This window comes from Symphodus melops (assembly GCF_947650265.1).
Source record: "Symphodus melops genome assembly, chromosome: 18".
NCBI classification, from domain to species: Eukaryota; Metazoa; Chordata; class Actinopteri; order Labriformes; family Labridae; genus Symphodus; species Symphodus melops.
The window spans coordinates 9,105,635-9,119,212 of NC_136708.1; the positions used below are offsets into that span (position 1 = coordinate 9,105,635).

Here is a 13,578-nt window from a genome sequence, read left to right on the forward strand (position 1 = left end):
TTGTCTTTCATCCATCCTACCTGTCACCAGTGCAACTGCAACCTCCCCCCCCCCCCCCCCCAAGGGAGGGCAAGGTAGTGTACGGACGAGCGGGAACTTGTGAGGTGTGAACTTGAATAGGAGGGGGAAACCACGACGGAGGGGCGAGAAGAAGGAGATGAAGGGGGGTGACAGGTGACGAGTGGGGATGGGAGGGTGGACAATAAAGAAAGAGAGAGATGGCAACCGGGGTGACAGGTGGGAGTGACGGGAAGTCAACAGCAGACAGAAGAAAAAAAAAAAAAAAAAATGATGAGGACGTGCATTGATATTCCACACGAGATGGTTTCTTCACACTTGAAGGGAAGTCTCCGGCTCTAAACTCTCCCCTCTCACCTTGACTCTCTCCATCGCTCTCTCGATTGTGCGGCTGCAACTGGCAGAGGCAAGCACTTTACAATAACGGAAAACCAACAGCTCGATATACATGTATGTATGCATCTATTGTATTTATTCATATGTATTTCAGCGGCTGTCACGAAACCTGCAAATCTATTTTTGGGACTCTTTAAAGGTAAAGTAAATGTGACATGCTCATTTTGAATGTGATATGCACACACTACAGATAAAATGAACTGTGTGCACCTTTTCCGAAGTCAACCTGAGCTCATGAGCTGCGAAAGGAGAGTTGTAAAAGAGCAGATAAAAAAACAAAACAAAATGCATGGTAAATGAAGTATCCTCCGGGAGATTGATGAGCATGAGACAGGCAATGTAAAACAGTATTGGCTCCATCAATGGCTGGCCATCATATGGCCCCCAACAGTGCTGGCACCGTTTGCCCTCTCCTGCGTCCAGTGACCGTGCCAAAAATGTTCTCCCCCCCTTCTCTCACAGTACAGCTCCAGTTCTGCTTTTACACATTTGGCCAGCCTCTATAATTGGAGTGACTAACAATACTCATGAAAGAGCACTCAGGTGTACAGTTGGACTTTTTTAAGTGGCACTAGGAGACCTCAATTAATTCATAGGGGAAATTGCTAGTTTCTCAAACGTGTTGGTGTGTAATTTGTGCTGAAAAGGTAAAATAATCACATCCTTTAGGCTTGAGCAGTTTTTCAGGAGCTGGGTGGGCGTGGAGGAGGGGAATGAAAGGAAGACTCCCACTGCAAAGAATGAGGAAAAAGGGGGAGGTGACACTTGCAAAAATTGGAACTAACTACATGCAATCATTTCTACGTGAGACGTGGAGTACAGGCATGTGCACGAGGCTGCATGTGAGTGGGTGGGAACGAGTGCTGGCGCCCGGTGCCCAGCCATGTGTGCTCCTATGTGGGCATCCTGACTCCCGGCCTGGTTACAGATGGCACAGTGTCTCAGTGTCCTGCTCAGTAGGAACAGTTGACACAAACCATTGGCCACACACACACACACACAGACACACACAGACACACACACACACACACAGGCAGAGCAAATGGATAAAACAAGGGACATGCAAACTGACTATGACTTTCATTCATTGGAGCTTGGTATAAATTGCTTCGCATACGAAGTAACAGCCTCGCATTCATCTTTACGAGTTTCTTTGCAGATTTTGAGTCAAGACAGGTCGCGAAAAATGAACACTGGCAGGTGTCGCTGCCGCAGGGAGGCTTCCTAACAGCGAGGGAAGGGCAACTGGCACAAGGTCCTGACTGCGAGCGAACACATGAGGTCCTGTCATTGTAAATAAGATATCAGTCGAACCACAGAAGTGCTTGTAGGGTCACGTCAGGGCATGAGTAATTTATGCGAATTTTTGTGCGTGTATGTGTGTGTGTGTGTGTGTGTGTGTGTGTGTGTGTGTGTGTGTGTGTGTGTGTGTGTGTGTGTGTGTGTGTGTGTGTGTGTGTGTGTGTGTGTGTGTGTGTGTGTGTGTGTGTGAGTGCGTGCGTGCGTGTGTGCATGTTTACAATTTCAAAGGATTTCAGTGAAAACACAACGTGGAATTTCATGTCTCAGTTGGAGGAGTAACATTTTCAAAATGAGGTAGGACTACTTAAGGTTTATTGACTGGCTCTGCTGTCATTGACTAAATTCTCGATCATTTCATCATCCCATCATATGTGAAAATAAAACATCAACGACTTCAAAGACGCTGTGTTATTTATCTCTTTTAAATATCATTGGTACTCTATAGAAAATACATCGGTGTGTGTCTGTCCTGACTGGCGGTCCTCTGGGTCTGAGTCACGTTTATTTACTTGTTTTAATACCTAACCAACTCGATGCGATGGAATGTTTATCTTGAGGTGACAAACGTTTTAAAGACGCCTTCCCACTGTCCATCCGACATACCTCTGCAGTAGGGAAGCGGGAAATCCCAGGCAGCGGTACCCGCTGAAGTGGCAAGGCAAGACAGAGTGGTGTGACCCTCGAGCACGTAGCCCGGGCTGCAGCTGTAGCGGATTTTGTCGCCGATGTTGAACGTGGAGCCCTGCTGGTGACCATTGAGGAGCTGCCCCGGATTACCGCACGTGTAGCTGGGTAAAGCTGGAGAGAGGGGAGACAGAGAAAGGACACAAATGCATCATGTTAGTGCAGGGGGAAAAGGGCAGAAAATACAACATCGACTGAAGATAACAGACAGTCTGACTCAGGCAATGACAACACTGGAGAAATCTATTTCCCTGGTTTGAGCAAAGTGCTCATCCCTGAACAGGTTATGGTCACTTGCAAATTAATTATTTATTTATTGATTCTGTATGTGTATGATATGGACCTGTGTCTGCAATAAATGTTCATATTAAGAGTATGACTTACAGAGCCTGATGTATTAAATCCAAAAAATAAAAAAAAATCGTATTTTTACCCCTTCAGCATTTCCAGTCCTGCTATCATTTCAATCACTTTGTCACTAATGGACGCTGTGTTATCATCGTGGCTTGTCCGGTCATGCTCTTGCATGCAAATAAGAGAGACCAGCATTGACAGAACCTTGTCTAATTGTGTGTTATTATGCAAATCAAGTTCAAAGGAAGTTCAGCCACACTCTTCTTGCTCCAGTGTTGATATAAAAGGCACGAGTGCTGCTCGTTACCCTCGATGTCTTGTTGAGAGGATTCTCATCTGGATGCATCTCAAACAACACGTCGACACACGTTTGAGAAAGGTTGGCGTGAGCAAACGTACGTGAAACAGACGGACACACTGACACACACACACACACACACACACACACACACACACACACACTGCAGTGTCAGTCACACACTGCCACACGGCGGGAGTGCTGGCCGGAGCAGGCGCTGGACTTTGGATGAAACTCAGTCTCTCCACAGGAGCCGAGCTGTGCCGGCCCGGAGGGAACCAAATCTGATCTCATACAGCCACGCCGTTTTCTGCTGTCTCGACATCAGCACACTTTCCTTTCTGTCCCAAGCATCACCATCTCTTAGAAACGGTTTTAATTACTATCAGGCTTCTGTAGAGGAACATAATAAAAGACTTCTGTATAAATTCATCGACTAATTCAGATCTAAAAACGGTTCAAATTCAAAATATTTACAATCCAAGACTCTGCAATAGACTCAATTACAGGTATAGTAAATGTGTGTTTTTCTAGAGCACTTGTAATGCAATCATCATCATTTACATACGTGCCAAACATTAAAAATGCTGTTGTATAGAGTTTAAAGAAGGGCTTTTACTTCAAATTATGAAACTTCCTTTGACTAACGTATCTCAAGGACCGGTTCGTAGATGACAGATGTGGAAAACAAAGTTCATCTCCTGCCACGTCACCAATCCAAAAAGCAGCTCCCCTTGTACGCAGACGGGTAATGAACTTATTCTCTCCATTAAAAAAAAAAGACTCACTTGATTAATTTAACATTTATCAACTCCCTTATTCAAATCATGTTTGTATTAAAAATGTACCGACTTTAAACCGAAGGACACAAACACAAGCTTTTCATCAGCGTAGTTAATAGCCCCGCCCCCTCCTCCTCAAAAGACCCAAAATGTGACAGTGAATCTTCCTGCTTCCTTTGCGAACACTTTCACACTTTTACAAAGCGCCTCGGATAGCAAACAATGGGCTCAGTTATACAGCTGCTCGTGGTACTTGTAGTTCCATGGCGATCAGTGATTTGACAGCAGGTGTTTCCATCATCTGTTGAAGGTAGACCACCTGCTCACACAACAAAGACTCTTCATGAAATGATGCAGTGCTGATGGACTGTTTATTTCACAGCTCTTGGTTAGTACTTGGCTTCTCTTCTTTTGCCTATTAGGCCTGTGCTCTTCTGCCATGACAGACTGACTTGTCATGTTTAGGCTCCACTGTGCCATGGCCTTTATTTTGACCGGCCAAGGTCGCCTTATTACAGCTTCCCCTCCATCACAACCATATTAGCATATACACAAGGACTCTGTCTGATTAGCATAATAGCTGCTGGAAGTGAGGATTCAGTGCTGCTGCTGCATGGTCGCAGAGGGCCACGATGCCATGTGCGGTTGGATTTTCAGCTTGTGATTGTAAATCCTCTTGTGTCACTAAAGTTGACCTCGAAACAACATTTAAGACATTGCCTGCTGACATAGCCTGTCGCTCGCTCTCCCTCGTGTGCTCGTACGTGCACGAGTGTTCACGTGTAACACTGGATATTTACCGGCGTAATGTCTCCAGAGGAGGTAAGTGGTGTCTGATTCGCCATCCTATAAAAGGACAAGTCTCGGAGAGCAGGAGTGTGTCCGCCTGTGAGAGCTCCGAGGACGGACGGAAGTGTGTGGAAGACGGCCTCCAGCTGTGCAGGTGAAGAGCGGGAGTGTGGGATGAGTTTGTAGTTTGTCCTGTTGATTTCTTTAAGCGGAGCGGAGTGAGGAGGACGTTGAGAACGACCATAAAAGGACACTTCCTGGAGCTTTGGCAGAATCAGACCTGATTTCTATTTTTTTTAGATAGACAGGGAACATCTTTTTCACATCGGTTCAACATTTGAGTATTAGTGGGAGATAAAAGAGAGATGTATTCATTGTATTAATCTTGTAGCTTGTAACTATATGTCAATCATAAGGCCGTCAGCTAAAACAGGGCGCGAAAAGGCTAAAAGAGGTCATTAAATGATTTGATGCAGGAGGTTCAGGTAATGCACACGTACCTTAACCATCCAACAGAAGCATGTGCCGCACAACACTGACTGCTTCGATTTGTTCTGCTTCAGTGCCCCGACGCTGGCTCAGTGCTATAATGACCAGGTCCAAAAGTAACTCAGCCACCATTAATGTTGTTATTTCTAACTTGGCACTTTGAGCTATTTCAAGTCAAACTCTCTGAGCAGCCTGATTAAGATTTGGAAGAAATGTGAGAGACGTACAGTTTGAGAAATATAACATTGCAAATAATTGAAGCAGATATGTGACAAGAGATCTGAGCATTTCTGTGTGTGTGTGTGTGTGTGTGTGTGTGTGTGTGTGTGTGTGTGTGTGTGTGTGTGTGTGTGTGTGTGTGTGTGTGTGTGCGTGTGTGCGTGTGTGTACGAGTGACTGAGGGATGAACAGGATGAGTGATTTCATTGCATTAGAACTGATTGAGGGCACAGCACTATCAACGTGTAAATGTGCGAGTATGGGCAAACATGTACGTGTGTGTGAGCGTGTGTGTGTGTAGGTGTGTGTGTGTGTGTATGTGTGTGTGTGTGTGTGTGTGTAAGCCATTTTCTCATCACACTCTCCATTTCAGGTTATTAGTTTGGGCAGTAAATTAAGTCGAAAAGTGCTATTACTGGTGCAATCCCAAGAACAGGGCTATGCTGGGAGCACTCAAGGAGCAAATACTTTCTTCTAACCAGCCTCAGGATCCAGAAAGCTGTTTTTCCCACTATGTGAATTTTCTGTTGCCAATGAACATCATGAGTAAAAAAAACAAAAAAAAACACTAAAATGTGACATTATACACTCACAGAGGACAAGACACCTGAAAACAAACTTTGTGGATGAACCAAAGTACAACTCTATCAAATATAGCTCTCTTAAAGGGAGACTTCATCCGTTGAAACATGAATCTGTATTGAAGTTGAGTCATATATGAAGAAGAAATGTGAAACACTTTTTGAAGTCGGTGCCTTCTTGACCAGGAAAAAGGCTGAAAGTGTATTTTTCTCTCTCTCATGTGAATGAAAGACAACTCCCACAATGCACTGCACCACAGGCCAATTCCTATGAAGTTGTAGTGACGGTGCTCTACAACACATACGGCTGTTTCCTCAACGGATTCCGAGATCTCTTCCAGAAGGAAATTGGCATCTAAGAAATTCCTGGCAGCAAACCGACTCTTTGTCCGTGTCCATCGGCAAACAGCGAGAGCACGGACGCCACCGGTCGGCCCCAGCTCGAGCCGGTTCCTCGAGCAGCCTCAGATGACGCACAAATGACCATTTTTGCTTGCCGTGCTTCAGGGGAGAATGAGAGGCGGGATGCACGGCCATTGAAAAATGCGACCAGGTTTCTGATGATACGACGCCCAATGGGTGAAGTTTTCCTTGAAAGCTCAATGCAGCAAAAGAGCCGCGTTTATGAAGCCAGAATCAGAAAACAAAGGCAGAGGTTTCATTAAAAAAAAATAATAATAATCCTCTTTTCTCCCTATGTGCTTCAGAATCATGTATTACAATCTCTTTCATTTATTCCTGCAGGCTCAAAGGAGGTGAGAGAGAGGAAGAAAGAGCAAAACAAACTCAGACCAAAGAGCCTGAGAGAAATAATGAGAAAACTATTTGAAATATTTGCAAGGTGACTTTGCATTACTCTTCGTTAATCTCCTGCCTTGCTCGGACTCTCATACATCCGAGTTGTTTCCAAAATCATTACTACAAGCTTTGACGGTCTTTGCAGGAAAAGCGAGTGGCACTCAGTGAAAACAGAGCGCTTCTGTCCTTCTCGGAGGTCTGGCTTTGAGAGTCACGTGGTCTTTTTTACATCCCTAGGCCCCCCCCCCTTCTTCCCCAAGACCAAACCGGCAACGAGAGCCCTTGGGTGTTTGTCATGGCAGCTCCATAAGTCACCAGAATGGGAGTCGGTGACATGGCCTGTCCCTGGGGCCTGGATGCTTTAAGCACTTCCACTGCTGAAACGGCAAAGGATGCTCCTCGTCCATCAAAGCGTCCCCCTCTGCCGCGCGCGCTGGCCAGCAGCCGAACGCCAACAAAACACGTTCGGGCACGTCCGTGCACGTTGAGAGGAAGGAGCCTGACCATTCATCACACAGTCCACCCCCAATCCTCCGCTTCCATTCATTTATTCCTCTCCTCCCCTCTTCATAAGCTCTCATTCCCGGTGACGAGGACAGAGGACAGTTGAGAAGAAAACGGTATGAATTGCGTCCCCTGCGGGATGACCTTCGACCGCATTAGGTCTCATACTCCCCGTTCCTGGATGTTTTCAATCCTGTTCTTCCATTTGTCATCCTCTCTCAGGATGAGAGGTTACTGTATATACTGTTGAATACTGGAACAGCCCTCCCCCCCAACAAAATGCCTGGAAAATAATGCCTGGAAAATAACGTGATCATACATTTCTCAGACCTCGGTCGTGAAACAGTGCTTTCCAGGAAAACTTCTAAAGTTGCTGGGAACGAAAGGAAAAGGACAGAATCAAAGGTATTCCTACTTCCTCTGGATTATTTTTAACTGGATTATTGTGTCTCTTAAATGAGGGAGATTGTCGTGGCAAATGGCAGATGTCAAGAAATGAACGGACTGAGTCACGTTAACAGAAAATGCAACATCATCAACCAGGAAGGAGCTTCACACTGCAGCACTTTGGCTTAAGATGAGTCTTCAGTAAAAATGCAGAACGCTGAAATATGAGTTGATCACAGTGAGCTGCTCGGGTTAAAAAGGTTTAAAAACCCAACCTCGCTCACTGCAGGTAAAATGTGTCTCAAGTCTTCGTCTTCATCTCAAACGTCTCTTCGCTTTCCTCTTCCAGTGCGTCTAGCACCGCTCGGACTTCCTGCGGTGCATTTGGGAGGCATTGTGTGATCGATCCCCGCACGTAGGTGCATTAGCTCGATAAGCAGTTTCTGCTTTGTCAAGCAGCAACTCAATCAATGCCTGCCGTTTCCCCGCACATGGGCAGGACGAAAAGCTGGCAACTCCCATCACTTCTGCCCGGAGGAAGGCGGAACCTAACACCATTCCATCCAAAGACTTTGTGCACAATCGAGCGTGTGTGAGATTGTTTGCATTGATGAGTGAATGTAAAGTTCGAAAAGACTTAAAGGAGCAATAAGTGACTCTGACACCTGACAGTGTTTAAAATGGGTACTGCAGTCCAAACTCTAAACACTGGAGAGAGCCGTCTCACCCTACTTGCTTTCTCCTAGAGTCGATGTGCTCACCGGTTGCGTTCTTATTTGTCTCCATTTTTTAGAGTCATCATAGAAAAATGCCAGTCTGGTAGAATCTCTTATATCTGAGCCAATTCGCTTCCATCACTGCAACGCATGCTGGTTTGCCGTTTGCCTGGCGAACCAAGGTGCCTCAAAACCGCCTCCCTTATCTGGTCATAACAGAAACAAATCACTCAGCACTGCAACCGAAACTTAGGAGGACGACAAACCAGCTTGCTGCATTGTTGACATGTTCGTGTTCCCTCCCTGACTGATGATAGCGCGGTCATTTCACGATTTAATTCAGTAGATTTAGGAGTTGTTCCATTCAGTCCTCGTGTGCAATTCAGTGCTATACACGCCACAACACATGGCGTGTACCATTTAGGAAGACAAGCAGTGACGAACACAATGACTTCTTCGTCGACGTTGTTGTTTTTCTCACCTTTATATTGTATACCAAAGGTTTGCTAACACTCCTCAGCTCTCTCTGCTTTTGTTACAACAAAGACGGTTTGACTGGATTGTAGGCACAGTGCTGCATGACTAGCACAAGCTAACCATTGGGATAGTGTAGCGTGACTGGCTCCTAATGCTTTCCAGTCATTTGCATGATCATGCAAGGTATGCAAGGTCAAAAACTCGTTTGGTTACCTTTAAGTGCCAGCAGAACAAAGTTCATGGTCTTCATACACACACCAAAGCTTTTCTTCCTTTTTTCTTGAGACATAACTATTTAAAACATTTTGCTGTGAACAACGGTGTCCTTGATATATATATATATATATATATATATATATATATATACATACATACATACATACACACACACAGTGTTGTATCAAACAACAGTAAAAACCTATTACTGATTGAAGATGGCTGGGAAAAAAAAGAGAAAACTGAAAACTGACATGTATGTTGGATTATGTTTTTAAGCCTCCCTATTTAGATAAAAACAGAAACATTAGTTCCCCGTCTATCACTGGAGCAGTCAAACTCACTTCTGTATATCTGATAGTTTGTAAGCGTGTTCATTGAACAGTACGCAGTTGAAAGAGAAGAAGTGGGTTGTACTCGCAGTGGTGATCGGGGTGTGCCTCATTGTTCTCACTCGGTTTGTCCCCATGTATCCGAGCCTTAGTAACTATCTAAGCCGTCTGTTTTTAGAAGCCTCTTGGTAAACAGTTCAGCTTAAACCTCAATGTCAACCGCAGAGGAAGGATAAGCGCTGTCGGCATGTTTTTGAGTCTCTACAGCCAGAGGCCCAGTAGAGTTAATCAAATCATCCCAAGAATATGACATGCTATATTTGGCTCTTTATGTTTGTTAAAAAAAATATCTGAGTTATTTAGTTTTTTCTGTCTTATTTAGCACATCTTTACTGCTTTACTTCCTATCCAAATTCACACACTTAACCCAGGCTCCTTGAACCTTGACATGCAAGGGAAAATCCTTGTCAAAGTTTTAGAGTGTGTGTATCTGTGGAAATGTACCAGTGTGTCTGTGTAATTGTTGATGTTACACTGTGCAGTGCTGCCTGAGAAGTTTGGGGTTAAAGATCCAGCTTTGAAAAGCCTCCTCTGATTTTTCAGCTGAGCTGTGAATAAAGCTTGCATCACTTGAAAAAAAAAAAAAAAGAAGAGAATATCTGGAGCGGGAATGAGGGTTTGAACCTCTGAAAACACACAATTAAGTGATATACACACAAAAACAGACTCTGAACTCTGCATATCCTCATTTCCCACTCATACAAGAGCAGGTGCAGCAAACGGGCCGGTTGCTGTGTGGGAGGCGCTGAGGTGTGAAAGAGAGCTCATATACAATTGATGGCTGCTGACAGTGTCTGCAAAAAGGAATAATGTGCCATTCAGTGGCCATTCACTATATATGAGAGTAAACTAAGAAGGATCTGGGAGCATGGCAGACTTCCTGGAGAGAGGCAGGGCTGTGGGAGTTGGGAGGAGAGATCAACACACCTCGGTACAGCCTTGACTCTGTTTGCCTCGCAGCATCTAAATCCCCCCCTGGCTTTCCAGGCTCATCTCTCCACTGACATTACTCTTTCAAACCGAAATCACTGCAATCCTTCGGTCACACCTGCAGGCTCAAGTACACAGATGCACGTCGACACATTGATCCAAAAATCAAGCAGACTAAATGCACACACCGACTGCACTGCTGTAATATATATTTATATTTATAAATGGGCCACAGTAGAGTCTGTCACGTGATGTTCATTAATAACTTTCATTTACATTACAATGAAAACAGAAACAACACAAAGTCGAACCCACAAAATAATCCTAACAGTTTCAAAGAACAATGTTTCTGTTTTGACCAGAGAACGGATGTAAAGCTTTCTTCACCTCCATCACTCGCACACGTTCAGATTTTCTCTTCTTAGATTTATGGAGACAAAAGCATGGCTGTCACTGAGAGCTTCTTTCATTCGGAGCATCAGTGCACACATCCAGGCAAAATGCATCCAGGTGCAGGACAAGAAACTCACTCACTGTAAGAGAGAAGGGAAAAGCTTTCTGCACACTGTTCTGCTCTACATGGGCCAGAAACATAAACAGGGCAGCATTTTAACTCTACAAAGCTAAAGGCAGATCTTGGAGATTGAAGCGCTGCCATGTTGACGTTCACATATCTGCAATATGGCAAAGCAAGTTGTCAGCACACCCTGCCTTATAGGAGTATCATTTTTGTACCCATCAGGAAGTTGGAGCCATGTTGTCTTTAACTCCAGCTTTTGGTGTTCTTGGCCTCTCCTTCGCCATTTCTGAGCTCTCTGCTCCACAGGTTGCCTTGGAAACAGTAAAAGCCCACGAGGGAAGGCCTTGATGAAAAGGGGAGCGCAAGATGCATAAACACGCAGGTTTGTGAGGAAACAAAGCGCACGGTCTTCTCGTTGCACAAACAGATAAAAGGTTCAACATGTGAAGAGACGTCGTCCGTGTTCTTGGTTTATACTGGAGCTGCTTTTTTTGGGGGGGTTTGTTTGTTTTTCTGCAACAATTATTAAAAACGGATGAGAACAGACGCGATCAAATGAAACCAAGTCATGTTGATTATGCCAACGCAGTGGTTGGGCCTTCTGAGGTACGTTTCTTGTGTCATAATAAGAGTAAGGAGCTACAGTCCTTATCACATAAGGAGATGTATGTCCTTTGCAGAGACATCCTTCACCTCGTTTTGGCCAGAGGTCAAATGTCAATTAAGACTGAATTCCCAATACACATGTCTCCATCAATTTGTTTAAGTTCCCATCCGTTTAAGTTATCTGACTTGTAGAGAGAATAGCAGCGATGGCCCGATGAGGCAAAGGTACATTGTAATGATTAATCAATACCTTTATTTAACCTTGGCTTTCGTCTTAATCTCTCACTGTCTCTCTCTGTGCCTCCCTCTCTCCCCTGCCATGTGCTGAAGTGAAAGGTGATAAATATGTTCGTTTGTCACGCGCAAAATACCCAAGACAGGAAATACTATGTCTCAGGGACTGACAAAGTGTTCCCCTTTGGAAAATGCAGGTCAGTACTTTTTCTGAATCTGATCCGTTCACGTATTTATCGACATGGTCGAGCTGAATTCACGTTCACTCTGTGCGCATGTCTGACGACCTCCGATCAAACTTTAACTGTGTAGAGGACGCCTGCTCCCGCCCTTCCAAAGGAAAAGCACTAAACACTCTTTTTCATGGAATCCATGTCATTTACGTGCTCTCCTCTTATTACAGCAGAGCACCGATGTCACCTTTCACTGGCTTGTTCAGCAAATTGATAAATACATTTACAGGACGCCTGTGCGGTTTCCAACTTATGGAGACAACGAGCAAAACTCTGCCATGTCCCTACAAAGATGTTTCCCTTCAGCCGGCAGAGACAAACGAGCCTTTTCTTCTCGTGTTCTTGATACTATGAGGAGTTAAATATTTTTTTCTCGTGTATTTGGACCATTTCTACATGCGGTTACTTCACCACCACTTGTTGGAAAAATCCATCTATCCTGTACACAATACCTTTGCTCACTTTGGGATGGAGGTCCTCGTGGAGAAAATGTCCTTCACTCATATGGAGCCTTTTTCCTCCACTCTCGTTTCTGTTTCAACTCTAGAACTCGTCCTTAGTCTGCACCCTGTGCTTCTCCACTTCAATCATCCCCTCATGCTTATATCTCGTGCTTGCAATTTTTCAAACCCAGTGCCTGATCTGTGTGATGACAGCTGGCGATGGATTACAGCTTTTGTTTTTATCTTTCTTAATAGAGAGGGAGCTTCAGTCTCCTTTGCAAAAAATAAAAATAAAAAAAAAACACGAGGAAATAAGTCGACGTGTAAACTAAAATCAGCAAAGAATAATGAGCTGTAAAAAAACCTCCTCGATAAAAGCTAGGGAACATCACCTTAGTTTTTAGAAATAGTCTATCGTGCCTGCAGACATTTGGTTGATTGGTGTCATTAAGATCATCGGTTGTCTGGCTCATGAATCATCTCTCTCGTCAGCCACGCAACGATCATTAAATAATCCACATTGGTTTTCGAGCCACGACAACATTCAACATCTGGACAATCATTGATCTTGAGCAAATCATAAAATCCATTTCTTTATATAGCAAATACATGTATCAGATATATAACAATAATATGAGTTACATAATAATCTTATCATGTGTAGAGTCCCATCTTCCAGCTCTGAACGAGACAGCGATCGGTGATATGAAAAAAAACGTTGCTTCCCTTTGTCTTTCAAATCTCACCCTATACTCCCAAACCTATCCTCCCTCTTTTGAGCTTCAGCTCAGCTTTAGTTCCCTCAGGATTTACTATTCCATCGTAAATGTTTGCTTCTACCTTTTTAGCTTCCTTTCAACTTGAGGATCAAAATAAACGGCAGACATTTACCGTGGAACAGACACCGACATTGGGACTTGAAGGAACGATTATTATCAGACACACAACATGAGTGCTGAACAAAATGCATACATACTGTTCTGGTAAAGTGTGCAGAAAGCCCGAAACTCAGTGCTGTGGTTCAATCAAGTGGGATTTGGAGGTTTTCCAAGTAAATCCCGTAAATGAACCATCACATCACGTCATTGTCATTTCAAACCCCATTGTTCAGGAGCTGCACACCCAGACGTACTGAGAATTCCTCTCTGAACTCGCACAAAAGATGCCAATTTTATCTCCCACCCACTCTGAGAGGAAACGCTCGCCCTGG

General features: G+C 44.3%; 1 protein-coding gene across 2 annotated transcripts in view; it reads right to left on the reverse strand.

Annotated features, from left to right (window-relative positions):
* csmd2 (CUB and Sushi multiple domains 2) overlaps nucleotides 1-13,578 on the reverse strand; it is a 226,631-nt gene that overhangs the window by 155,151 nt on the left and 57,902 nt on the right. For both annotated transcript variants that reach the window (XM_079368716.1, XM_079368717.1), the window contains one exon: nucleotides 2,320-2,514. In XM_079368716.1, coding sequence (XP_079224842.1) covers nucleotides 2,320-2,514 — 195 coding nt within the window. The remainder of the gene's footprint in view (nucleotides 1-2,319; nucleotides 2,515-13,578) is intronic.